The 27,031-nt window shown below is 35.2% G+C and overlaps 5 protein-coding genes and 1 pseudogene across 5 annotated transcripts; 2 read left to right on the top strand and 4 right to left on the bottom strand.

The window, feature by feature from the left end:
* The first annotated feature begins 821 nt into the window (after positions 1-821).
* Positions 822-2,684, top strand: LOC113094926 (gap junction Cx32.2 protein-like). The gene is made up of 2 exons (XM_026260537.1): positions 822-1,007; positions 1,734-2,684. Exon 2 carries the CDS (start codon positions 1,740-1,742, stop codon positions 2,475-2,477), a length of 738 nt encoding a protein of 245 aa, XP_026116322.1. The 5' UTR covers positions 822-1,007; positions 1,734-1,739; the 3' UTR covers positions 2,478-2,684.
* A 534-nt stretch (positions 2,685-3,218) lies between these two features.
* LOC113094928 (gap junction Cx32.2 protein-like) lies at positions 3,219-6,454 on the bottom strand. Its single transcript, XM_026260539.1, has 2 exons — positions 6,382-6,454; positions 3,219-4,879 (listed from the first exon to the last, which is right to left on the bottom strand). The coding sequence occupies exon 2, from the start codon at positions 4,843-4,845 to the stop codon at positions 4,150-4,152; it is 696 nt and encodes a 231-aa protein (XP_026116324.1). The 5' UTR covers positions 4,846-4,879; positions 6,382-6,454; the 3' UTR covers positions 3,219-4,149.
* Positions 6,455-7,907: 1,453 nt separating this feature from the next.
* Positions 7,908-9,909, bottom strand: LOC113094927 (gap junction Cx32.2 protein-like). Its single transcript, XM_026260538.1, has 2 exons — positions 9,813-9,909; positions 7,908-9,105 (listed from the first exon to the last, which is right to left on the bottom strand). Exon 2 carries the CDS (start codon positions 9,081-9,083, stop codon positions 8,226-8,228), a length of 858 nt encoding a protein of 285 aa, XP_026116323.1. The 5' UTR covers positions 9,084-9,105; positions 9,813-9,909; the 3' UTR covers positions 7,908-8,225.
* A 590-nt stretch (positions 9,910-10,499) lies between these two features.
* Positions 10,500-13,559, bottom strand: LOC113094922 (gap junction Cx32.7 protein-like). Its single transcript, XM_026260533.1, has 2 exons — positions 12,686-13,559; positions 10,500-11,620 (listed from the first exon to the last, which is right to left on the bottom strand). Exon 2 carries the CDS (start codon positions 11,598-11,600, stop codon positions 10,704-10,706), a length of 897 nt encoding a protein of 298 aa, XP_026116318.1. The 5' UTR covers positions 11,601-11,620; positions 12,686-13,559; the 3' UTR covers positions 10,500-10,703.
* A 182-nt stretch (positions 13,560-13,741) lies between these two features.
* Positions 13,742-16,062, bottom strand: LOC113094921 (inactive hydroxysteroid dehydrogenase-like protein 1). Its single transcript, XM_026260532.1, has 4 exons — positions 15,657-16,062; positions 15,101-15,546; positions 14,168-14,386; positions 13,742-14,082 (listed from the first exon to the last, which is right to left on the bottom strand). The coding sequence occupies exons 1-4, from the start codon at positions 15,874-15,876 to the stop codon at positions 14,011-14,013; spliced, it is 957 nt and encodes a 318-aa protein (XP_026116317.1). The 5' UTR covers positions 15,877-16,062; the 3' UTR covers positions 13,742-14,010.
* A 63-nt stretch (positions 16,063-16,125) lies between these two features.
* LOC113094923 (protein broad-minded-like) overlaps positions 16,126-27,031 on the top strand; it is a 31,667-nt pseudogene continuing 20,761 nt past the window's right edge.

Raw genomic sequence — 27,031 nt, 5'->3', positions numbered from 1 at the left:
TTTTTTGCACCCTCAGATTCCAGGTTTTCAAATAGTTGTATCTTGGCCAAATATTGTCTGATCCTCATAAACCATACATCAATGGAAAGATGATGCATAAATCTCAATTTCGAAAAACTGACCCATAAGACCAACCTTTTTGGAAATGATGTGATTGTTTTCGCAGTCTTTCAGTTATGATATAAAAGATTATCTGAGGGATATATAAATGGATGTTGAGGGTGAGGAAATTGTTTTAGCACAAAATGTGTGTCCTTTTATTTTGTGTTTGTGTGTTTTATTGAGTGGGAACAACCATATCTACACTGTACAACACCACATCACGGAACCTTAAGAAAAAATCCTGTTTTCCCATTTTCTCCCATAATTATGATTTCATGGGAGAATGTTAGAAATAGCTGTGGTGTAACTGTACATGACAAGTAAAAATACAGTAGGTCAGACATGTTAACATGTAACATGAAACATAATTGTATAAACCTATGATGACTGTACAAAGCGAAACCAGCATAACATATTGTTATGATCATGGGCTTGGATTGCATCTTGAATGCTTTGGATTACATAAGATATTTTTTTCAAACCGAATTTGCAAAATGCAAACTGTCTATCCCTTTAACATTGTGTTTATGTGTTTTTGTGATTTTGAAAAACACTGTCTGTGGAAACGACTGTTTCATCACATTTCTCATGATCATGTGGGAGGTGACTTCTAACATTTGTTAGTTTCATGTGTTGCAAAATCTTGAGTCAAAGCTGGACAATGTAAAGGTCGGTGTGATGTAAATCTCTTTGTGTGATTCTAGACGGAGTGAGTACGTGCTTGTTGACCTGAAGTGAAATGCAGATGTTTTATTTTGTGGGTGGACTCTAAATGAAAGCTACACTTATAAAAATTAAAAACCTTGTTGAAGATCAGAACATGAAAGACTGAAAGCTCTGATATCATCTTTTCACCTGCACACAATTAAAGAACAAGGTTCACTGGACCTGTCATCATATAAAAGGTAGGATATGGAATTAATTCAACTATTTTGTTAATTGATTTTTGGAATTATTTTCTTATGACACAACAATCTATTTGCTTATATCTGATATATGTCAAATATTTTAATTATGCTGACATTGTGCAAATTTTTCTACTATACTGCCAGTAAAACCCATATATTTGCTTTTATTCTAAACTCAATTTTACAATTGAACACCTATGAAAAAAAGTATATCTATATCAGTAAATCACGATATGTGTATGTGTTATATATATATATATATATATATATATATATATATATATATATACATACACATACATGCACACACACGCACATGCACACACACACACACACACACATACACACACACATACACATACATCCTGCCATTCAAAAGTTTAATAAGTCAGTATATTAGAATGATTTCTGAAGGATAATGTTACACTAAAGACTGGAGTAATGATGCATTGCATCACAGGAATAAATTGCATTTTAAAATTAATTTAAATAGGAAACTTCTTTAAATTGCAATAATTTGATAAACGATTTTAAATATTATAAAATAATATAAAGTAATTAAAACATTTACATAAATATTAAGGATTAGAAAATACATACTTATACTGCCATATTCATAGAGTTATTTATTTATTTATTCTATTTTAATCATTCTTATAATTTTTAATATGTAATTCCAGTTCTCCCATGTCATAGTTTCCTTCAAAATGTTCTCATTTCCAGGCCAGAATGGGCGACTGGGGATTCCTCTCCAAGCTTTTAGACAAAGTGCAGTCTCACTCAACCAATATTGGGAAAGTGTGGCTGACGGTTCTGCTGATCTTCAGAATAATGGTTCTTGGCGCTGGCCTGGATAAAGTCTGGGGAGATGAACAGTCAAGTATGGTCTGCAACATCAACACTCCTGGCTGCTTGAACGCGTGCTACGACCACATCTTCCCCATTTCCCACATGCGATTCTGGGTGCTCCAGATCATCTTTGTGGCCACGCCAAATCTGGTCTACCTCGGCTACGTTCTGCACGTCATCCACAAAGAAAACAAACTGAGGCTGCATTTACAAAACCAGGAAGAGAAAAGTGGTGTAAAACTGCTCAAATACACTGATGACAACGGGAAGATTTATTACAAAGGGAGCCTGCTTGGTTGCTATATGCTGAGTATCACTGTGACCATTTTGTTTGAAGCCGGGTTCATTGTAGCCCAGTATTATTTAATCGGTCTTTGGATGCCCACACAGCTAGAATGTAAGGTAGATCCTTGTCCTGCAGTCGGTCTGCATTGTTTTACATCCCGTCCAACTGAAAAGACCGTATTCATTGTCTTCATGCTCACTGTGGCATGTGTGTCATTAGCTTTAAATCTAGGAGAGATATTCTATCTGATGGGTCGAAGAGGGGAACACAAGAAGAGGACACGTTTAATGGATGAGATGCAGAAATTAACCCCCACTAAAACATTTTGCTGAAAGAAACTGTCTGAAATGACATCATATTTCCCTTAAAGCTTACTGCATCTACTAACTTTGTAATGTCAGCACTTTTTACTTCTTTAATAAACCAAAATTTTATTGGTTTAAGGAAACAAATGATGCATTTACTGTAATACAATTTTAACTATAGTGACATCTACTGTAAAAATGATGCATTTGGTTTATAACTGTAATACCAGGGGTTTGTATTTATGTAGCACTGTGGTCCTGTGAGGCATGACACTTCATTCTGCTGTATGTCCACACATGTAGCGGAATGACAATAAAGCTGAACTTGAATTGAAGCAATTATTATAAACCCACATATTTATAAATCTCCACATATTATAACTTCATTACTTCAAGGACCCCTGAATGTCTTCAGTCCTGCATTTGGAAACTGACTACAACTGACCACTTTAAAAAAATATACCTACCACAACAATCATTAGAATGTTAATGCACGTTTATGATTTTTTATATTTATGCTTATGAATTACTGTGAACAAGTCATGTGTGCAAATATAAATAGGCTACACATAAAAAAAATGTGTTGTTTATAAGGTGCAAAAGAAATGGTTAGACCTTTCTAAATATTGCAAGGGGGTTCAATTATCCTATATTAACCAGGAAAATTCTGGGAGACTTTCCACCGCTGGGGGGGCGTTTGATGATTAAAAATAATTTGAACAAATATTTTCAATGACACCTCAGACAGATTAATACAATAATTAGCCATGACATTTACTCATTTGTTTATTGTATTTGTACGTTAACACGATGGTGAGTATACGATTGATATGTTTGGATCTCCCCTTTAATTGAAATTAATAAAACTAACATTTCCTAATATCGCCTTCAGCCCACACATCATTAGCTGACTGAGCAATACTTTAATATATCTTAACAAGAAAAAAATTATAATATTTACAAAGGTTTTAACACATTCATTTAACTAATGAAAACAGTTCATGATTAAAAGCAGAATCTCTCTCTCTCTCTCTCTCTCTCTCTCTCTCTCTCTCTCTCTCTCTCTCTCTCTCTCTTCAGCTTATTACCTTTATCACGGGTCGCACGGTTAAAAAAAAAATTATGTACAAGTGCTAATATTCTCATGAGCTATGCTATTATTATGAAACAAATAACGTCATATACTAACACTGCTCTCATATAGTTACATGTGGTTTGCTTTAACCAAATAGAGAGAGAGAGAGAGAGAGAGAGAGAGAGAGAGAGAGTTACTATATAATGAAAATATGTAGTGTGCTACATAATGAACTGTTGTCTTAGTGTTGTATGACAATTCTACTGTAACACAATTAAAGCATCACAAAAGTTTATAAGAAGAGATAAATGATAGGTCATATGACAAGTTATTACATTAATAAAGGTTAAAAGTCCATATAAAATTACCTGAAATGCCCTGTGGCACCATGCAGATGTACATCAACATTCATTCTGGAGCAAACATTGTTCAAAATACATATCATCATATCACAGCAAAACATAAACTGTGCAAAACAAAATGATCACAAAATGGCTTGAATTTGAATACCCAGATCTTAAAGTCATGTAGCTCTTGGAAGAGCTTAAAACTCCAAACATGGTCTTTTCAGTCTTAAGTGTAGGTAGACTTTGAAGGTCCGTTTAAACCTTGCGAGAACGTCTTTCATCTGTTCATCTGCTCACGATGTCTCTTTGACCTGCGGCAAATCAGGTAGAACATCTCAACCACGTTCAGAAGCAGAGAGATACACGACACCACCAGCATGAAGATAATAAAGATGGTTTTCTCTGTGGGACGAGACATGTAACACTCGACCGTATGAGGGCAAGGAGACTGGGAGCATTCAATCTTAGGGATCATCATGAAACCGTAAATATAATACTGGCCTACAATAAACGCAGCCTCAAGCAAGATCTTAGCAAACAGGCTGGCTAGGTAACTACCTAATAACTGACCCTTGATTATAACTTTACCATGATCGTTAGTGTATTTGGAATGTTTGAGGCCTTGCTTTTCCTCATAGCTTTTAATCTGCTGTCTTAGTTTCTTATCTTTGTGGAGGATATGCAGAACATGACCGAAGAATAGAAGTGTTGGAGTGGACACAAAGATGATCTGAAGTACCCAGAAGCGAATGTGGGAGATTGGAAAGGTGTGATCGTAACACACGTTCGTACAACCAGGTTGCTTAGTGTTGCAGATCATTTTTGATTGTTCGTCGCTCCACACCTTTTCAGCCCCAGCTCCGAGGACCATGATCCTGAAGACAAAGAGGACAGTGAGCCACACCTTCCCAATGACCGTGGAGTGAGACTGCACTTTGTCCAGCAGCTTGGAGAGAAAGCCCCACTCTCCCATGCTTGTGCCGTTTGTATCTTCTCTGCCTGGAAAACTAGGAGAGAAAGACAGCAAGTTAAGTAAAGTTTACCCCCAAAAATATATTTATTTATTTATTTATCATCCCATCATCCAAACCCTATATGACATGCAAAAAAAATAAATAATAATATATATATATATATATATAAATAATTTCTTTGTATGTTTGTCTTGTTTTCCAGTATAAATATTTAAACATTCTTAAATGTAATCAAGAGACGCTCAATGACTTTTAAGTCATATTAAGTCTTGTTTTCCAGAAAATTGTATAAAAATTAAGCGAGTTTATGCAAAAAACAGCAGTGGGGTGAGCAAAAAATAAATTTAATTAACTTTAATATTTCTTAATCCATTTACTTTTTTTCTTTCTTGTTTTATGCATAAACCTATTTTGTGATTTTTGAATTTTGATCAATTTTTAGACAAGTCAAGTAAATATATCTTGATTTAAGAATTTGTACAAATTTGTTATGGAAAACAAAGGCAAAAATAAATAAGAAAAATTTGTTTGACAAAAAGAGAGAAAAAAATATAATTTATAAATATAATTAAAAATAGGAAAACTATTCACAATTCTTGTAACTGTGAAAAAAAAACAATGGTGAGCTTAGAATTTCTTTTTCTAAAAAACCTTCAAAAAACAAACAAACACAAACACATGCTTGACACCAGTTTCAGTCTTTAAAATGTACTTCACATAATGTGATTCATAGTCACTTTCAAGTAATCAAATTCCAATTAATTAATAGTTCTCCCAAAATTTAAAGTTCATCTCAACACTGCATGGATTTCTTTCTTCCATAGGTGAACTTTTAGTCATTATTCAATAACCAATAGTTGCTGATTGCCATCAATAATGCCATCAAAAATTAAAACGGTACTTTATTTATTTTTTTTACATTTGCACAGGGGCCACGTGCGAATTTCAACAGATAGGCAAGATTATCCTAGAATAATTAAATAATTATGTATTTACCAAAAAACCTTAGCCACAGTACTTTTGTGGACTGTGACAACAATTAGATTTTTCAAAGATATGAACATTCAAGGTGCAGTGTTAAAATGAATTTGAATTGAACATTATACATTTACTTAGTAAAAAACAGTTTGGACTTTAGTTCAGTTATGCTAAAGGGGGGAAAATAATCATAAAGGCATCTTTAACCATTAGCAATTCTAGACATTCTAGGCAAGTAATTACATTTGTGTTTTAATTACAAAGAGAAAAGAATATGTAACTAATTAGCAAGCAGATGTTTCAAGATAATAACTGTTCTAACGATGTGAATGACTGACTTTTCCAATCTAGCAATTCACTTTGAAAGAGTGAATGGTTAACATTCAGCAATCACCAAAATATGTCTGTATATCAGTACAATTTAAAATTATTAGATCGTAATTAGTTTTGTTACCTGTTTAGAATCCTTAACTAAACTTCACAATATACAATTTCACATATGAATGAGCAAACAGATAGATCCATATGCAAATGTAAAATAAAATCTATATTATTACCTGTGACAGCTTGTGTTTCAGTGCTGTGCTGACTGTGTTGCTCAATGATTAAGTGGCATGTGTCGGGTGTAAAGATTGAACTTCAGTGCAAAAATGAGCACCAAGTTAATTATTAATCATGCTAGAGAATCTAAGGGCATACTTATGAGACAAGATCTCTGCACCTTTGTATTCTCACATACTCATGTGTATATAAATAGATAAAAAAACAAGTTCAATTTATTCACAAGAGGTTGATTTGTCATTGTGATTCATAACATTAATGAAATTTCTGAACACAATAAAAACTGAAGTAAAACCGCTCTGTTTTTAATATTTCATCATGAGAGAAGAGAACTGAATAAATATTCTCTTTGCATGTACAAGGCAAGGAGCTTTTTATAACATAATGAATACTTGATTTTTAATGCTTCAGGGTATTTATCATCTGAGCTATTCTATGCTATTCTCAGTGTCAGTTAAAAGAACAGTGATAAAAATCAGCAGCTTGGTCATATTTGAGATATGCAAGAACAACATCTATCAACGTAAAGATAATGTGACTGTTAATGCAGCTTGCAATGCAATACAAAAAGGTGGAGCAGAAGTCAAAAAATGCCTTTTGTGTGCATTTATATATGATTTTTATGTAAAAGCACCGGCTCTGCATTCATTATGTAAATATGTACAGACATGGTAAAACATTCTATGTCTTAGAGGTTAAGAGCAATTACTAAGACATTTATTATATTTTAACAATTAAAGCTGCAGTAGGGAACTTTTGACGCTCTAGCGGTTAATAAACAGAACTGCTTGCGTCTTGCGGAAGAACCCAGGTCTCTGGCATGGGAGATGGGAGTGCGAGGAGCGTCAGATAGGACCCGGGAGAGAGGGGTTACATAAGCAAATATATACAGTTTCAATACATACCACATAGAGACGTCCTGCTGTAGTCTTGCTGCTGCTGCTCTCATTCAGTTTCAGACTTGGGATCTGATTCTGGATCATAAATAAACGGCTGAATCTGACTTTTAACCATGGTTTTTTTTTTGGATGATGTTTTTGTTGATGTCACAGTTTCTAGCGCTCTCAACGCAAAAGCCTACTCGCGCTCATGATTCTTTAGCTCCGCCCACACGTCACGCCTCCAGCGGCTCATGTTTTTCCGAAAAAAATCGGCACAGACTATTTTTCTCTTAGAAATGTAATAAAACTAAAAACTTTTTGGAGATATGAAGGATGTAGTACTACTCTATATTTACTCAAGATTAACAGGAGATTGATTGAAAATGAGCATTTCATCCCCTCTTTTAAATAATGTTATTTTACACCACAATGTTTTTTTTTTTTTTTTTACTGGAGAAGATATCCAGCGAAAAAGAAGCCTTTGTTGATTTAAAAGTTTTATTTCCAATAAGGATATTGTTATTATGTTCGTTAAACATCACTGACACCAGTTTACATTCAGAAAACTAATTACTTTAAATTGGTTTCATTGTAATGGAAAATATATAAAATCACAACATCACACAAACAAGACATGAAGACAGTGCTCAAGTCACTTACTGACATATATTTACACACAATATATACAATCATAAAACAGTAAGTTTTTTTTTTTTCAATGTAGTACATCAAAACTATCCAATAAAATTTCAAACATGCATTGTGCCCAAAATAATCATAAAATAATTAAATAACACACTCCGTTTGAGAAGTATCATACCAATACTTTTTTTTTTTCAGTGTATAAATACTGGACCTTAAGCTAAGAGCAATAGAAAACAAATGGTAGAGATGTTTCTCTAAATGTGGCAGATTGGTGACATTTCTGAGAAAAAAAAAAATAATAAAATAATCTAAATCTAATTGTCTTCCATTATTTTTTCTTTTTTCGCCCCATCCAGGCTTCCTCCAAGACTCTGTCCGGCCTCATAATGCTTGTTCATGATGTTTTGCTTCAAAGCGTCTTCAGAGGTCATCCAGGATGATGCCAGACTTCCAGGTTTTTTACCTGTAGTGACATTATGTGTCCGTCTCTTGCTGGTCCGGCATCTGACCCTGGTGCACAGCAGGTAAAACACCTCTATGACATTCAGCACCAGAGACACACAGGCTACCACTAGCATAAAGATGATGAAGATGGTCTTCTCTGTTGGACGAGACATGAAACATTCTACCGTGTAAGGGCAGGGGGATTGGGAACATGTAAACTTGGCTACCATTACAAAGCCGTATAAATAATACTGTCCGACAATGAATGCAATCTCCAGGATGATTTTAAAAAACAGCTGGGTTAGATAGCTGCCGAGCAGGTTTCCTTTAATTTTGACATGACCTCTGTCATCTGTGTATTTGGGTGCCTTCAACATGTGGCCGTCGCCAAGATTTAGTATTTTCTCTCTGAGTTTGTTCTCTTCGTGAATGACCTGCACCGCATGACCCAGGTATACCAAAGTTGGAGTGGATACAAATATGATCTGCAAGACCCAGAAGCGGATGTGCGAGATTGGGAACTGCCAGTCGTAGCACACGTTCTCACAACCAGGTTGCATCGTATTGCAAACCAAATTAGATTGTTCATCACCCCAAACGCTCTCCGCCGCTGCTCCCAGCACCAGGATCCTGAAGATGAAGAGGACGCTCATCCATATCTTGCCGATGACGGTGGAGTGCGACTGTACTTTGTCTAATAACGACGAGAGAAATCCCCAGTCTCCCATGTTTGCTGTTGCTCAGACTTTCCTAAAAAAAAAAAAAGGATGACAAGAAAACATGAAATACAAGGTCCACTTTAGGTCTAACATAATAAATAAGCCTTTGAATGATGGTCTTCATTAATGGTGTACTCTTAATAGATTAATATACTTAATAATTAATAGCCTACGGGGAAAAAGTTCAGTTATTGTGCCCATAAAAAAAGCAAAACATGAAAAAAGAGGTTATAACTATAAGAAGTATCATCAATAAATTAATTAATTGTAAATTTGATAAATTCTATATAATCTATATAATGAATAATCGCATTACATTAACATATATATGGTGCTGGCAAAATATTAAAATAAATGTTTAACAGATTTAATTATCAGAAGTTTTTTACTGTATCATGGGTAAATAACTAGACATTTCTGAATCTTATTCACTAACCAAACATCTGTGATTACTGGTAAAACATAAATATTCAAAAACTCAAAAGAATGTTGCTTCAAATACTTTAAAACTTTTACCATATTAAAACGTACAATGTTTTAAGGTAAAGAACAATTACTAAGAGAAATAATTAGTTATTAGTAATTAAAGGCTTAGCCTGATTAGTCGGATTAAAATGATTTATATATTCTTAAATATTGTTTTTTTACACCACAAGGTAAATAACTTTTGTACATACCTAAAACTATGTATACTTTACAAAAATATATAAAACAGTGTTTTATTGATTTCACACTTACCTTAAGTGAGTTGCACCTCTTCCTTTTAGAAAGTAAGCCGCATATCAAGTGATAGCTGAGAATAGGTGAACCTTGATTTTTGGGCTTTACTGAGATTGCATAATAGCCGAAAGTGGAATGCTGTTACGTTGTCCAACGGTAAAAGAACAAGATCTTGAATGCAAGTACACAGGAGTGCCACATTAATGATTGAAAGGCTTCAACAATAATGTAATACGTAAGTCTCTAACCCACACAACTACAGTATTCCAACTAAAATAATAAAGGATCTATTAATTTTTTATATAAATTATATATATATATATTGTATTCAGCAAGGATCCAATAAATTGTTAAATTGGTCAAGATTTATCACACTAAAGACATTTATATTATTATCAAAGCTTTCTATTTCAAATAAATGCTGTTCTTTTGAACTTTCTATTCATCAAAGAATCCTGGGGGGGGTCATGATTCAGGAAAAAAATACATTTTAAAATACATTAAAATAAAAAATGTAATTATTTACAATTGTAATAATAATTCCCATATCACTGTTTTTGATTAAAAAAAATTTAGCCTTCAGTTTTTTTTCTTTTCAGCCTTATTTTTTTCCCCTAAATAACGAAACAGATAGAAATAAATGACAAAAACACAGCTTACAGGCACAGTTTGAAGCTTTACTTTTATCAAATCTTTCTACAGAGTACAATTTCCAACTTAAATGAGAAAAAAGGCAAAAACAAACAAAAACAGAAGAACTTTCAGCAGTACATTATTGATTTGTTAAACAGAGAGAGATGGTCATAGCGTGCTTGAAGTTGGGGGTCTCGACCATGCACAAGTCACTTGGATCAGTTGCTGTTTGTCAAGCTGACCGTGTGAAAGCCATTGTGTACAGAGACCTGCTGATCAGATATGGACCTCTTGCCCGTCAGCACTATGCTCCTCTGAAGCCACACTCTTAGTTGCCTCATTGCCAGGTTCCCTCCTCTGAAGCTCCAGCTCACGGTTCATCCAGTTCTGAACCACCTGATCTGTATTTTTGAAGTCCTTCCGGTTCACAACCGGGGTCACGGGTGTAATGGTGTAGTCCTTTTTGTGGCTGAGACACTCATTGATCTTCTTGACAAAAAGATATAAGATCTCAATCACATTTAGGAATAAAGAGACACAGGCCACCACCAGCATGAACCAAATGAAGATGCTTTTCTCAGTAGGCCTTGACAAGAAACAGTCCACCTTGTGAGGACATGGAAAACGGACACAGACGAATTGGGCCTGAAGAGTGAAGCCATAAAGGTAGTACTGGCCCAAGATGAAACCCACCTCTAAAAGTATCTTGCAAAGCAAACTCAGAATGTAGCTTCTCAAGAGACACCCCCGAATGCTGACCTTTCCATTGTCCCTGCTGTACTTAGGGAATTTGTAGCCTTTCTTGAGGAACAGATTGATTTGCTCGTTCTGAAGCTCTTTCTTCATCATCTCTCTCACTTTCTTTTCCACATGTATGACGTGGACGACGTGGCCCAGGTAGGCCAGAGTAGGTGTGGACACCGAGATGATCTGCAGCACCCAGAAACGAATGTGTGAGATGGGGAACGCCTGGTCGTAGCAGACGTTCTCGCACCCCGGCTGCTCTGTGTTGCAGATGAAGTCTGACTGCTCATCGCCCCAAACTCTCTCGGCACCGGCGCCAAGGACTAGAATCCTAAACACAAACAGGACGGTGAGCCAGATTTTTCCCACCACCGTTGAGTGCGTCTGGACTCTATCCAGCAGTCTTCCGAGAAAGTCCCACTCGCCCATCTTTAATGTTAATTGAATTCCTGAAAGAAAAGCCATTATTATTAATTGGACAGAGCAGTTCGACTGCAATTTATATGCAGTGATGCTCATCATTTGTTCTCACATACTTTATGCAAGCACTATTGATGGATTAAGAAATGTTTATCATAAAGTTAGGAGGCAAACCAGGTTCTTTTCCATGATGTACATGGGAACCAAGGTTTTTGTGCGGAAAACTCAAAACATTGATAGTGACAGTGGCAGTACTCTTTTCTGTCTTCAAGTCAGCTTGGTGTTTTTTACAGTCTGCATAAAACTGAAATTTTAAATACTCGTCTGCTTTGGAATTCAGAATGAGAATTACATTTCAGATCATTATGTAATTTTTTGTGAAGTGTTTTTTTTTTTACCTTTAATATGGCATTGCTGATAATACAATTTGTAAAGAAACAAACTATATGAAATTATACAAATGCAGAATAAAAGCATTTACACAAGTTACACAACGTACATAAAATCAATTGGGGGGGGGGGGGGGGGTTAAAAAAATACAGTAATATAAAAAAATACAACAAATATCTGGAGGTTAAGTTAAACAATATTCTTTCTTTCTTTAACATTGTTCTTCAAAAGTTTGGGGTTGATAAGACTTTTTTATGTTTGAGAAAGAAGTCTTATGGTAATCAAAGTTTTTTTTTTTTTTTTTTTTATCAAATAAGCATTAAAACAGAAATACTGTGAAATATTGTAACAATTTTAAATAACTATTCCAGAATAATATATTTTTGAATATTGTATTCTTGTGACGGCAAAGATAAATTTTTTTCAGGATCATAACTCCAGTCTTCAGTGTCACATGATCCTCCAAAAATCATTCTAATATGCTGATTAGCTGCTCAATAAACATGTTTTTATTATTATCGAAACAGTTTAGGTGCTGCTTAATTTTTTTTTTTTCTGGATTCAGAATTGATTTAAAATATACATTTATTTTGAACAATTATAAATCCATTTGCTTTCTTGACCAAAAACCTTGGAACAGCAGTGAGAGAGAATATTCTAAGCATTTCAGTGATAAATAACAAATAAACACTCGCTTCGCTTACCAAATATAAGAAGACGGAGAGGAAGTTTCACCCGCTCATCGAGGGCTCGAAGAGAGATGTGTATAACAGTTTTTGTCTAAGCCTTCCTCTTCCTATCGAAGAGGCAGCTTCTGAACCAAAACAAAGATTATCACATTATCAGTGTGTAGACTCCGAACAATTTTCAGCCTTGACATCTGGAGTTGGGAATATTTATCACATTCAGGTGGGTTTCTTGTGCAAGTCTATATGGCATGCATTACATAGGCTAATAGCTTTTATATATTATACTTTACATCTCTGCACTACTCCCATCTGAATATCAAACATATCTGTTTTCAAACAGGTTTCCTAAACATGCTCCATTCTTCTAATCACCACAGTCCTGGGCTGGCCTGAACTCATGCCACTGGTTGCAAGTTGGGCATATATACTGTAGCGTGAAAATTTAAATTATTTTTAGATTAAACACCACTGACACACCTTTAATTCCATCTATTTATAAAATAATTTCCATGCTGTATTTCAGTTTTGATATTATCGTATAAATCCATTGCTGAAAAAACGTCCTATTCATGGTAAATGTATGGTAGTTACTTCTGTTAATATGAGTGAGATTACGTGAGTAAAGTGCATTGTGTGTTCCTGGCAGAGGAGACACAACATTTGACTTTATCTACACTTTCAAAGATAATACTGGCTGTCAGCATAACTGGAGCTTATACAATGGATTGTATAAACTCTAATCATGCTGACAGCGTATATAAATCTCAGACTTTTATATATTACAAAATAATTTAACAACATTGAAAATCAAACAATTTCATGTAGTCTTTCACTAAACTGCATTGCTTTTTATTGATAATTTCATAGTTGCGACAACCAAATGTGACACACTGCAATAACCAGACACTAGCTATATAATGGTACAATGAAGATCCATTACTGAGTATATCTAGTATATTTAAAAACACTTGGAATCAAAAATAAATATTTAATTTACAAAACCTTTTGTGCCCCCCTAAATATATGAATCTGACTTTTGCAAAATTCATATTAATGAGTTAAAGAAAAAATAAATAGTGCATAAACATTATAAATTTGTCAGCATGTTCCAACCATTTAAACCACTTTTGTGCAAACATATATACTGAAAAACTGAGGCATTTCACTCAGAACTCAGTATGAGGGAGTAAAGGGACAGGGGGAGTCGTTTTTTAATTATTATTATTAATCTTATTATCTTAAACAGTTTAATCACTTATTTATTCTAAGCTTAGTCAAAATAAACTCTGCAACATCAGTTTCATGAACCAGGTCCTTCACATGGAGGGGAAACATCCCTGTCAGGTGGCTCTGGTAAAGACGCGTGATCCCAGCATCCATACCCACTCTGGTATGCACTGCACCAGTCGAAACTAGAAAAAGAATAGCATAGACTTACTAAATATACATACCTTGCTTTATAAAAAAAAATACAAATTTCTATGATTGATTGATTACCTGTATGGTGTGAGGCCAGTATCCTGTGGTTCGGTGAGAGACACCCAGAGTTGAAAAAGCATGCCTGGCATACACTTGTGGGCTTGGCACCAGCCAGCCAGCAGGACCAGTACCCTCAGATCCTTGAGATGAGACTCGAAAAGGCAGCAAACTCTGCACAAAGACTCCTCGATGGCCATATTCATAGTGCAGAGAGCGACTGAAGTTATCAAGAAAAGCCTGTGGGGAATTAAACAAAGAAGAAAAAAAAAAAATCCATCAAGAATATACAGGACATAGAGTGCTGCAGGGATGACATTTTTGTAGGCCAAAACCCAAGAACAAGTTGCATTTTAGCACTTCTGGTTCCTTGTTTTTTTTTTCTTTTTATTGTTAAATGCCTGAAATAAGGTCTATGGTTAATACAAGCTCAAGTTATTGGAAAGTTTTATTTTAAAACATAAAATACACCAGTACTACCCCCAAGTGATTTTTAAAAAGCTAGTTGCTAACAAGTCATGGTTACACAGGTTGTCAGTGACACAAAACGTCATCAAGCCAAACTGGTAAACTCATCTACTCACTATTCTGATTTTACAGCCTCACTGTTTTTATTGTCACACTCTTGCAAACATTCAGAAAAAAAAAGTAAAGACTGAATTGGAATTTGGAGACGTTAAAGTTGTGTGACCGTAGTATAATTCATTTATGGCCTATGTTTAAATTTTAGCAATTGTATTTAAGTTTCAAAATGAGGATTATCATGATTAACCACATTTTTTTTGGTCAAGGAGGTTATTTTTCACATTAATCCAAAAGCCAACAGAAAAATCCTATTGGGATTTTTTTTTCAGGAGAACAAGGGTAATGTTAACTTCCCAGCTGGCCTACAAAAATACATCATCACCGGAGCACTGTTTGAATAGATAAGTCAACATCAAGCAGAGATCTGACCGTAGATGCAGAAATAGCAGCTTTTCTGGAAGTCGGACACAAGCATCTCCCAGCGGAAATGTTGACCACTGCTCCTTTTCCCCTTTCCACCATAGCAGGCAGAGCCAGGCGGGTGACAAGAGTGGCAGCTACTATATTTCTATTGATAGTATCCCACACTACAGATTCAGAGAGGTCCGTAAAGTCTTGAGAGAGGTCGAGAGACCCATCCAGGCTGTTAACAATGAATCCAATATCTTTACTGCTGATGGCATCTTTAATAGGTTTGCAGGCCGAGAGCCCTTGACTGAAATCAGCTTCCATTAAACTGGCCTCTACCCCGTAAGTGTCTGAAATGGTTTTGGCAGTGCCAGCCAAGTTACTGATGTCACGGCTGATCAGAATCACACAGATGCCATGCCTTGCCAGTTCCTCTGCATATGCTTTTGCTATTGCCTCTGAAGCATCTATTGAAAATCAAGGGAAAAGGTAAAAATCAGTATGTGGTATTATAACATGTATTAAGTATGAGTGAATTAGACAATGAAACATGATGATTATTCACTTTTAAACCTACCACATACAAGCGCCCATTGTCCATATTGCTGACTAAGATCTCTATGGGACACAAGACGAGGAATAAAATGAAGCCTTATCAGGCTATAGCAGTCCCTCATGAATATCACAGCTTTGCTGACTGTGTAACAAGCACCCACAAGCGCGAGGGTTTCCACATAACAGCTGCATGATCTGGCAATTTCTCTATACAAAAGCTGGAAGCTGTCAACAGCGGCCATTAAAAGCTGAGATCCGTACAATTATGTACTTTAAATTAGCAGCCAAAAAACAACAACAATTTTTTAGATTCAACGAGTTAATTTTAACTCAACTAGCTTGACTATGTTTGTTAATACGAGTGCTATTTCACCAGATTCTCCTCTTCCGTCTCGTCACGTCAAGTGAATCAGGAAAACAAAAAGTCACGTGATAACCTAGCGTCACGTGATCAACACTAGCGTCTTCAGTCAGCGTCAAACACTTGCTAACTTCACATCTCTTCGCGTTTCTTTGGTTTTATCGTAGTTATTTTTGCAGATGCGCTATCGTAATCTTTGCTAGACATGGAATACATTCATACAGTCGTGCCGTGAATCGTATTGTTTTACAAATAACGGGTGTTTTATGGTGGATGCCTCAACTCAAATGACTTGTTTCCATAGAAACGGTACTGCTAACGGATGCTAAGCTGACTTGTACAGAGCTCTGTGTTTTATGAAATGTCCGATTATTAAATATTTCTAATGTTATGGAAGCGACGTATCTCATATGTTCGGACATGATGTGAAATTATTTCAGGTAATGTTTAAAACTTCCTGTGAGCAGTATGTGGAATATAACGTTACATAATTATTTTTCTTTTTTTTATGAGAAAATACAAGCTTAAATGCCAACACTTGAATTCTGAACATCTACATTTTAAGTAACGTAAACTTACATAATATTAAATGACATATAATGTTATATATAAATATATATATTAATGACGTATAATGCTTTACTCCGATTTAGGGATATGATGTAGTCTAAATAATATTATTAGTGCACCTATATTTAATATTTTAGCTATATTAGTTAGCCCTGTGTGTATGTACCAATCAGATTTGACCGCTTTGCATGTTTCTTATGATTTGGAAATGACTCTAATGTGCAAAATTAGTTTTATTATAGGCATGTAAAAATTGTGGTTACACATGATTTCACATTTATTTTTGTATTTCTGTTACTGTTTAGTGGATTGAGTGGGATTCTGAATGAAAAGCAGCCAAAAAGTGTGCAGCATACATAGAAACTCCATCAATACTGTTTTAGACTTATTCCAGGAATCTAAACTTTGTGGGAATATATACTGAATAGACTTTGTATTATTCCCACCACTGTTACTACAGGTCAAACACATCTCACTTCACACCTTGTTTTTCATACATCGGATCCCAAATAGAGAAGAGCTGATCACACCCCTGAGAAGTGATGTCTCAGTTCTCCAGCGAGGATGAGGTAGTGCTCCAGAGCCTGGTGCGAGAGCTCCTGAAAAGTGTCAAAGAGAGAATCTCAGGAGCACCATCGGTAGAATGTGCCGAGGAAATTCTGCTTCATTTGGAGGAAACAGACAAGAACTTTCACAAGTAACAGACATGTCTCTTCCAGTACATGTTAAAGGGATAGTTCACCCAAAAATCTAAATTATGTCATTAATAACTAACCCTGATGTCGTTCCAAACCCATGTGACCTCCGTTTATCTTCGTAACACAGTTTAAGATATTTTAGATTTAGTCCGAGAGCTCTAAGTCCCTCCATTGAAATTGTGTGAAGTACTAATGATCCCAAAACCAATTCAACCGGTTCTTGACTCGTGAACGAGTCAATGTTTTGTTCATTATGGACCAAAATGTATTTTCGATGCTTCAACAAATACTAACTGATTCTCTGATGTCACATGGACTACTTTGATGATGTTTTTCTTACCTTTGTGGACATGGAAAGTATACCGTACTAAGAGCTTCATTGGAGGGACTGAGAGCTCTCGGACTAAATCTAAAATATCTTAAACTGTGTTCCGAAGAAAAAACGGAGGTCTCACGGGTTTAGAACGACATGAGGGTGAGTTATTAATGACATAATTTAGATTTTTGGGTGAACTATTCCTTTAAGACTGATTGTGTTTACTGTTTGATTGATCTACTTTCATAACCTCCCTCTGTTTTTCAGCTATGAGTTTGTGAAGTATCTGCAAGAGTATGTAGAGAGCAGTTTGGGAGCGATTATAGAAGAAGAGACTGAGAATTTTACCAGGGATGAAGGTCATGCTGTTGGGTCCATGCAGGACACCCAGGTTCACGCTGTTAGAGGACTAAGGAGGACTCCGCACAGTATGTGTTTTTAGGATTCCTGTGACCTTGTGTTTCTTGATATGATAAGATGCTTTTGTGGATGTTTGCTCACTGCATGATACAATGCAATGAGAAAGTCTAATATAGAATATATTTTTAGAGAAATTCAATTTTAATTTCCATATTAATTTTCTCCATAAACATAAAAAAAAATATTTCAATAAAAAGCTGTAAGCCATGAAACAAACCAACCATCTCCAGAATGAATAACAACATTACAGTAACAAAGGCTCAAGACTGTGTATTTAATGCCTTTCAAAAATCATGGGAAACTATATCAGTGAATCGGCGACAACAATAGGATATTAAACTAATTTCAAAATATTATATAAACAATATATAAGGTTTACTGCAAAATAATCTACAGTTTAAAAGCTTGGTGGCCTGTAAGGTTTTAAAAAAAAGTTTTTGAAGTTTTAAAGTGCTCGCCTCTATTTAATAAAGATGGTATATTGTGAAATATTATTACAATTTTTATAATTATATTTGAAAACATTTGTGCTGCCTAATGTTTTTTTTTCTTCTTCTTATTCTTTTTGGGGAAACTGTTGTGCTGCCTAATTATTATTATTTTTTTTTTTGTGGAAACTGTGATACCAGTGTTTCCCATACGTTGATCTAACAATTATTGCTAAATGTGTGACTGCATCATATAATAACTTAATTAATAATATTGATAGGTCATCGTCTAGCTGACTACGTCTTGTATTATTACTATTATTTTAATTTTTTCTAAAATCCTTTCAAATGTGCACAAACTACTAGCTACTTACTAAATATTGTAGAAACAATTTTCTGTAAAGTTGCTTTGTAACGATTTGTATTGTAAAAAGCGCTATACAAATAAACTTGAATTGAATTGAATTGAATTGAATTGATCGATTTGTAGCGGCCAGCCACAAATAGATTTTCCTAAATGCTTTGACTTCCTTTAATAAATGTGAGCACTGTACACTTCAAAGTCACATCGGGGCGCAGGTGTTTTTACATGAATGTATCTTTGAAGGGCACTGACTGTCTTTGATGTCAAAAGTTTTGATGGCATTTTCATGAAATCTTTTCTATACAGCCTGATAAAGCAGCGTTTATAAGCACAGTGCTGCTTTGTTTACATTCTTTACCAGGGAAACATCTGTTTCTGCCACTCCTAAAAAGCGCCTCCTGCTGGCAGAGAATTACTGTGCAATTTCAATAAGCACATTTTCTGTTTTATATATAACTTATATTTCCCCCGAGGGAAGTGCCACAACATTAGTAGTGTATTCATACTTTTTCAAATATAGAAGCAAGTTGTATTTCAGATTTATGTTTTCATGGTTAAATTGATATCTCTGTGTATGGGTAGTTTAGTTCATCATACAGTATGTGCTATTTTTTTTTTTTTTTTAATCTGTAGGTATAAACAGAAGACTCTGCAGACTCTGATGACCATGATGACAAAACACCATGATGGTGGTTGTGGAATCACTAAATTCAATAAATTCGAGGAAGATCCGCTGAAGAAAGAGGAAATGGACAGGAAGAGCCAACATGAGCAGTCAAGCAGCCATTACACTGACAACTGTTCTGACAGTGACTCTTCATTCAATCTGGTTGTTTTTGTATAGGTCTAAATAAGTTACAGAGGCTGTTGTTGTTTCTTTGACAAGAATATTATCCTGTTTATCTCAGTCTTTCACATACTATCACTGTATGTTCATACTATAAACTGAATGATTAACTAATGTCTTTGATTTCAACACGTAGAGCTATGCATTCATCAAGCATGGACAACTGCAAGTCATTGCTGAGAAGCTTGACCCCGGTGACCACGAGAGGTGGAAACTCCTCTGAAACACTCACGTCCCATAGTTTCCATTGTAGAAAGAGAGAACTGTCATTCTGATTCAGAGATGAAGCAGTCATCCTGATCTGTATAATCGCAGCTTCGCTTGGAAGCTTTGCAGTCGTTGTGGAATGCCCCTCCCTCTGATGTCCTGAGTTGTGAAAGCTGGACTGGCCTGTGCCGAAACCTCTCTGCTGCACTCACTGACCCTGACCCTGAGCTCAGTGTAAGAGATAAGTGCTAAATAAGCAATGACCTTAGCTACGGCCTCTACAACAAAACAGACAACATTTTCAGAGGAGAAGTGTCATTTGAAATGGAGGCCATGACCTGTTCCACTAACAGTATTAAATCGCACAGTATGTGGGTGCTTATTAAGTGTATTGTGAACCAGGGTTATTATAGCTAACTAAATTAAACTAAACTGCATTAAACTAAAATAAAATAAAAATTCATTACTTATATAAATAAATAAAATAATTGTTAACTGAAAAAAAAAAACTTTGTTAAACTTGGAACTATAGTAACTAAAACTGAAAATAAGCTATATTAATTTTATTATTAATATATACTGTGTAGACAAAGAATAAATAAATAAAAATAAGAAAAATACACAAGAATTACTAAAACTAATTCAGAATATAATTAAAAACATAGTATCATAGTAGTATGTCAGTGATACTTAAATAAACTGTTGTTAACATGTCATTTTGCTTTCACAGGATAAAGTCCTTCAATTTTTTGCAAAGACATTTTCATCTTCTCCGTTAAATGTGACTAGGGATGTCTACAGTAGCATAGGTAGTATCTTAAGTTTATTTTAGCAGTATGAAATATGTTTTAATATTCAGTATATACGTGAATGTACAGTCCGTAAGTTCATTTTCATGAAGTGTCAACATCTCTTTTCAGCGAAAAGCTTGGAGGCTAGTTTCCTCTATCATAAATTGAGTTTTCCAAGTGGCTCTACAAGTATTGATGCGAACAGACCAGATATGGCCTGTCTTCTCAAACAAGTATGTGACATTTCCTTCCTCCTATCAATAAAGATTAATAAAGTTTAACTGGCTTGGAAAAATATATGAATAAAGTTTCGCTTGCTTGTATAAATATGAGTTTCTTTCTTTCTGGTCATTCTAGATGCGATTAATGAATGACTTTCAGAAGGAAGTGACAGCATCCTGAGAAGTGAGCTTTCACATTTCAAACACATTTCCTGAATATTGTATGCTATATCTTGGTTGTGTCAGATTGGCTTGAATATGAACATGCTTTTTCTTTCTTTTTTTTTCTACTGTGCTCTAGGTACATGGAGGAAATCATTGAGAACACCCTCTCTCTTCTCGCTCTGCATTCTGAACAGGCCATGAGCAGTCCCGGCTCTGAGAAATCCCTGGAGCCCATACACTCAATCTCTCTGCTGGATATCAATGCCACCTTGTTTAAGAAATGGAGGGTGAGACAACTTTTTATATAAAGAATAAACAAAACCAAAAGAACACAACAAACACACAACATTTTGTAAATTAGTAGTTTTGACTTTACTTTACAGGGGGAACATTTTTCTTTTTCTTATAATAATAATAATTATTGTTATTATATTAGCATCTAGACTAATGGATGATAAAGTTTTCTTTATTGTAAGCATGCACATGTTGAACATGCTTTAAATAAGTAACGATTTTAATTGCCTGTAAATATTTTTCATCATTCATCAGCTAGAAAAGCTGTGAAATCACTCGGAATATGTTTCCTCTTTGCTATTTCCGTTATTTGGATTTTTAAAACTTCATGAACATAGTTATCGTTCTTGGTATGAACGGACCTTTTATTCTTAAAACAGGAAAACTCAATTTAGTATACAGTATATCCTCTTAAATTCAGTTCTATTTAGTTCCAGTATTCTATTCCAAACATAATCAACATTTATTGGCTGGTTTAAATGAAATGGGTAAAATACAGAGTTTTTTCAGTGCTAATAATAAAATATATTCAAGATATTAATTATGGATTTTATGCATTCTTTTCACCAGATTGTTAATGCTCTCCAGCAGTGCATTTATTACTTTGATTCCTGTGATTCAGTTAGAGAAGAAATGTTGGAAATGATCCACAGCCAGATTGGTACGGCTGAACTTTTGCCCACAGTGTGCACATGTAGCATCATACTTTATCTGACAAACTGGCTTATGTTTTCCCCCTGTGTGCTGTTACAGACCGTCCTTTCATGGTCAACGAGCTAGATTATCATTGCCAGAGATAATTCCAAGGGTTTATGAAGTTATTGTGAAGAACTTTCCCAGAACTCTGGTTCTGTATTGTAGTTGGAAGACTCAATTGGGAAAAAAACACCCAAACATATTTACAGTATTGTCTGATTTTGTTATTCTCTGCTGCATTCACAAGCCTTAGCTACCAGACTTTCAAACCACCCACAGTTGTGAAACATTGATAACACATCAGCAGTATTCAAAAGATGCTTGTCTAGTTTCTGTGATCTGGGCCAGTTCATGTCACTTCGTATCATAGTCACTTCGGTTACTCATGTAGTGTCACTACAGATTGCACATGTCATATTTCAGTGGAATCAAACTGCCTTATCTTTATAAGGTCAAAACGCTTGTAAAATCTGTAACTGGGGAATATCATAGAAACTTGTACAGGTGACATAAAAAAAGAAAAAAGAATGAAATATGTTTTTAAATATATATTATATAGAAATGTATAATATATATATATATATATATATATATATATATATATATATATATATATATATATATATATATATATATATATATATATACTGCGTTATCGAGTGCAAGGTTGGGGGTTCGATTCCCCGGGAACACATGATAGGTAAAAATTGAAGTTGCTTTGGATAAAGCGTCTGCTAAATGCATAAAAAATACAAATAAAAATAAATAAATAAATATATATATATATATATATATATATATATATATATATATATATATATATATATATATATATATAAATATAATTATAATAATTTTCGTGCAAATTCAACACACGGTATGCAGTAAATAACCCTAATAGTTTTTTTCTCTAACGATTTTTAAATATTATTTAAATATTTTGTAAAGGGGTCATATGATGCAATTTCTTTGGAGTGTTACAAGCTCTTGGTGCATAAAGAAGATCTGTGAAGTTGCAAAGACTAAAGTCTCAAATCCAAAGAGATATTGTTTATAAAATTTAAGAGTCAACCACACCCCCCTAAAATGGCTCGTTCTAACACGCCCCCACATCTCTACATCACCAAGTAGGAAGATTTGCATAAAACTCCCCAGATGTTAACACAAAGAAAGGAGGCGTACCTTTTATTCTCGTTATAGTGTTGTTGTTGCTGCCGCCATGTTGTATACACGGTGTGTGTTTGGTTGTGAAAGCGAAACTACTTTGTTTGGCTTTCCAAAAGAGGATGATATCCGCTTCGTCATGCCTGGACCTGATCTGTGCTGGCTGCTGAGGAAATACATCAACTTTGCACTGTGGATTGCCAGATCGGCTTTGACCGTGGATGAAGCGGAGTCCAGCCCGGGGATCATCACATGTGGTTGCCGCAAGCTCCTACGTAGAATCCGCCAGCCGTGCCATTCTCAAGCCTGTCCGCCTCTGCTCACTCAATCAAAGCATACCTCTCTTTTCAGAATGATGAGCTTTTAAAAATCAACACTATTCAGAAGGCAGGGCATAGAGGGCATAGTGTTGATGGTGCAGTGGATAAGACACATGCCTTTGGTGTGAGAGACCAGGGTTCGAATCCACTGTGAGACAGCAATGTGTCCCTGAGCAAGACACTTAACCCCTAGTTGCCCCAGAGGTGTGCGACCTCTGACATGTATAGCAATTGTAAGTCGCAAAGCGTCAGCTAAATGAATAATGTAAAAAAAATAATGAAGAATAAGGGGAGAAACAATAATCTACAGTATGTGGAAAATAGTGTGTATTTATAAATTATTTTTTTTTTTTTACCTTAAACCGCATAAACACATTTCATTAAACAAAATAATGTTCTTTTTAGGAGCATTATATGACCCCTTTAAAGATTTACATTTATATTTCAGTGCTAATTTAGAAACAGGTCATATGCAAATGACTGAATCCATTTAGAGCATGCTCTGCGAATGAGTTGTTCTTGTGTTTTGCCCTTCAGGCCCTGCTCAAAGACCTCTCTCTACACTTCTAAAGAGCTGGAGTTTGTTTATTTTGTTCACTCTCTGTGTGTGCTCGAGAGGCTTGTGATGTACACTAATGGAAGGAAACTTTTTCCAATTATAGTAAAGAAGGGAAGAGGTAGGTTTAAAAGGAAGGAAACAAACCCAGGTTGTGGATAATGTTTGTGGAGAACAAGTCTGACTCACTAATCTATCTATATACATGGTTAATTTGTGGCCTGTTACAGATCCGATAACTTTGACCGACATCCTGCGATGGGACGAAACATGCAGGTGCGTCATTAGAGTGCTAGACTGATAAACTCTGATTGAATCTAACTGAAAATCTCAACCACGCCTCAAAAGTCTAAGCGTGTGATTTTTATGACAGTTGTTATGTAGATAGATGTTAGTATTAATAGGTGTGTCAAATAATCTATCTCACAGTGCCATTACTGTTTCAGTACCAGGATAAGGTTCTGTTATATCTTCTTCTGGTTAATGAACTTACTTCTTTAAAGAATAAATTAGTCAGTCTTATCAAGAAAACTTACAGGTCTTCACATTATAAATTTACGTTATATTATTATGTGGGACTGAATATTAATTAGGATGTTTATTTTCAACCCAACTGTTATTGTTTACTCAAATGTCATTTTTAATCTTTTTTTTTTTTTTTTACATCTATGGAACACATTCTATGGATATTATTTAAAATTAAAAATGCACATTTAAAGAATATCCATGTTTTAATGTTTTAAAAACCTTCGGATCAAAAAACAGTCACCCTCAGATTATTCAACATTTCTCATTTTGGTTCCTTAGTGGGAAGAAGAGTCTTACCAATTTGGTTTATATGATGAGGAGAGAACCAGGGAATAACCAGGTAGCATAAAGCACAAATGACATGAAAGTGATGTAACATACAGTCAAGTATGGTGACCCATACTTAGAATTCGTGCTCTTCATTTAACCCATCCAAAGTGCGCACACACACAGTAGTGAGCACACACACACAGCTGGAGCAGTGGTCAGCCATTTATGCTGCTGCGCCTGGGGAGCAGTTGGGGGTTCATTGCCTTGCTCAAGGGCACCTCAGTCGTGGTATTGCCAGCCCGAGACTCAAACCCACAACCTTAGGGCTAAGAGTCATACTCTCTAACCACTAGACCACGACTTCCCCAACATATTGAAGCACATAATGTTTTTAAAATAATTTTCCAGTTGCTCTTGTTTTCTTGGTTTGGATCATTGGACCATTTGTACTGCACTTTAAATCATTAATTTAACTAAGTTCTGCAGTTACAACCAGGGTGTCCTCACAGAGGGGTGTATGTGTGTGTTTGTTTGTACTCTAGACTCCCTGACCCCCACTAATCTTGTGATGGAGGTGTTAAGGACCCTGTGTGACCGCACTGAGTGTGCTGTGGAGTGTCTCTACCGAAACCCTGTTATAGAAATTCTGGCTCCTGTTATCACCCTGCCCTATTCTACAATTGTATATATTTGTTAGTTTTTTTTTTTTTTTTTTTTTTTTTTTATATATATATTGAAAAATTTAAGAGACAAGTAGTTCACACTTTAGTTCTTCACAACAGGAGAATTTGTTAAATACTGTACAGGCATCGATATACTATAATTAGAGGTTTTATGTTAATATGACATCAATTCCATTTAATTGTATTAATTTATTGTTACATTACAAAATAATGCGTATCTACAGTCAGGGCCATCCCGCAGCAAAAAATTCAACTGATCCTAAACTTGAAAATGATTGTATATGATGTACATCATTTTTTGAAAAATAATAATGATGCAATAATGTCAGATGGATTCTATAGCAACTTTGTGAAAGTATAACAAAGCAATTGATGCCATCTCCATGATGTATCATCAAGAAAAACTTAAACCATATATATATTTTTTTACACTTATAGCACTACAGAAGAAGCCTGTTAATTTAAATATTGAAATAAAACCGTAACCTTCTATATAAAATCTCATCAGAGACCTCATCTGCAGCATTTTATATGCATTATACTGTTCACCTCAAGCATTTTCAATTTGTCTTTTGTTGCAGCCCAAATTAAATTCCCTAGAAAGTGCCTTGACTCACATAGCAGACATGCTGGCGAGGATCGCTACCACTGAACGAGGTTTATCACTCCTGCTTTATGACAGAAATCTCGTCTCAGCCGAGGGTGAAAAGTAAGTAAATCTAATTCTGTTCTCATTTTACATTCATTATTTTTTTCTACTTGCTAGTGTCATCTCGAGCTAGTCGGCACTTGTGCCATATATATCATCAGCATGCATAGATGAAAGAACGAGCTTCTTAATAAAAGAAAGGAACCTTTGGCACCTGTGTCTTCAGTGAGATGAGTTGCAGCATACTTTGTGGAAGAAACAAAAAGTTGAATAGAATAGAATAGAATAGAATAGCCCAGTTTGTCAACCACTGCGGTTGTATACCACCATTGATTTGACCATACCAATCCAGCAGTTAAAAGCACTTTCTCTATTACAGGAATAATATTCACAGATCCATGCACTTTAATGTGTTATAGAAGTATAATAATACTTTATTGTAATATGTTCCTTTATTTACACAGTATTTCAGCTGCACATGTGGTTGTGCAGTTTACCCAGAGGCTGTGGCAAAAGAGCTGCATGTGTTCAGTGAGCTGGAGATTCCTCCCGCCGTGAGCGGGGTCTTCATCTTTGTCTGTCGGCAGATGTACAACACCTGCGATGGGCTGCAAGTTCTACGGCCATACAGCCTGCATGAGTGCATCGCTAAAGCCTGGAGAAAGGTGACCTTTATACACACTAGCCTCACTATGGCCCTCACTTGTGGGCTTTAATCATCAAGTTATCCTGTCAATGATCATATATTTAGTCATATGTTTGTCTGTGATTGTATGAGTGTTATCTCTGACAAATCTGTGTCAGTGGCACAGAATTTTGGTAAGTTTAATTAGTAATAATTTTACCATA

Source organism: Carassius auratus, unplaced genomic scaffold, assembly GCF_003368295.1.
Source record: "Carassius auratus strain Wakin unplaced genomic scaffold, ASM336829v1 scaf_tig00215532, whole genome shotgun sequence".
Taxonomy (NCBI): Eukaryota; Metazoa; Chordata; class Actinopteri; order Cypriniformes; family Cyprinidae; genus Carassius; species Carassius auratus.
Note: the sequence above shows the minus strand (reverse complement) of the source record. Positions and strands in the feature narration are given on the sequence as shown.

Coding starts and splice junctions, on each gene's coding strand:
- LOC113094928 (XM_026260539.1), bottom strand. CDS start 4,845: ATGGGAGAGTGGGGCTTTCTCTCCAAGCTGCTGGACAAAGTGCAGTCT.
- LOC113094926 (XM_026260537.1), top strand. CDS start 1,740: ATGGGCGACTGGGGATTCCTCTCCAAGCTTTTAGACAAAGTGCAGTCT.
- LOC113094922 (XM_026260533.1), bottom strand. CDS start 11,600: ATGGGCGAGTGGGACTTTCTCGGAAGACTGCTGGATAGAGTCCAGACG.
- LOC113094921 (XM_026260532.1), bottom strand. CDS start 15,876: ATGGCCGCTGTTGACAGCTTCCAGCTTTTGTATAGAGAAATTGCCAGA. Junction 14,387..15,100: donor CTGCTATTTCTGCATCTACG/GTCAGATCTCTG, acceptor AATTCCCCACAG/GCTTTTCTTGATAACTTCAG. Junction 14,083..14,167: donor ACTGGCCTCACACCATACAG/GTAATCAATCAA, acceptor TTCTTTTTCTAG/TTTCGACTGGTGCAGTGCAT.
- LOC113094927 (XM_026260538.1), bottom strand. CDS start 9,083: ATGGGAGACTGGGGATTTCTCTCGTCGTTATTAGACAAAGTACAGTCG.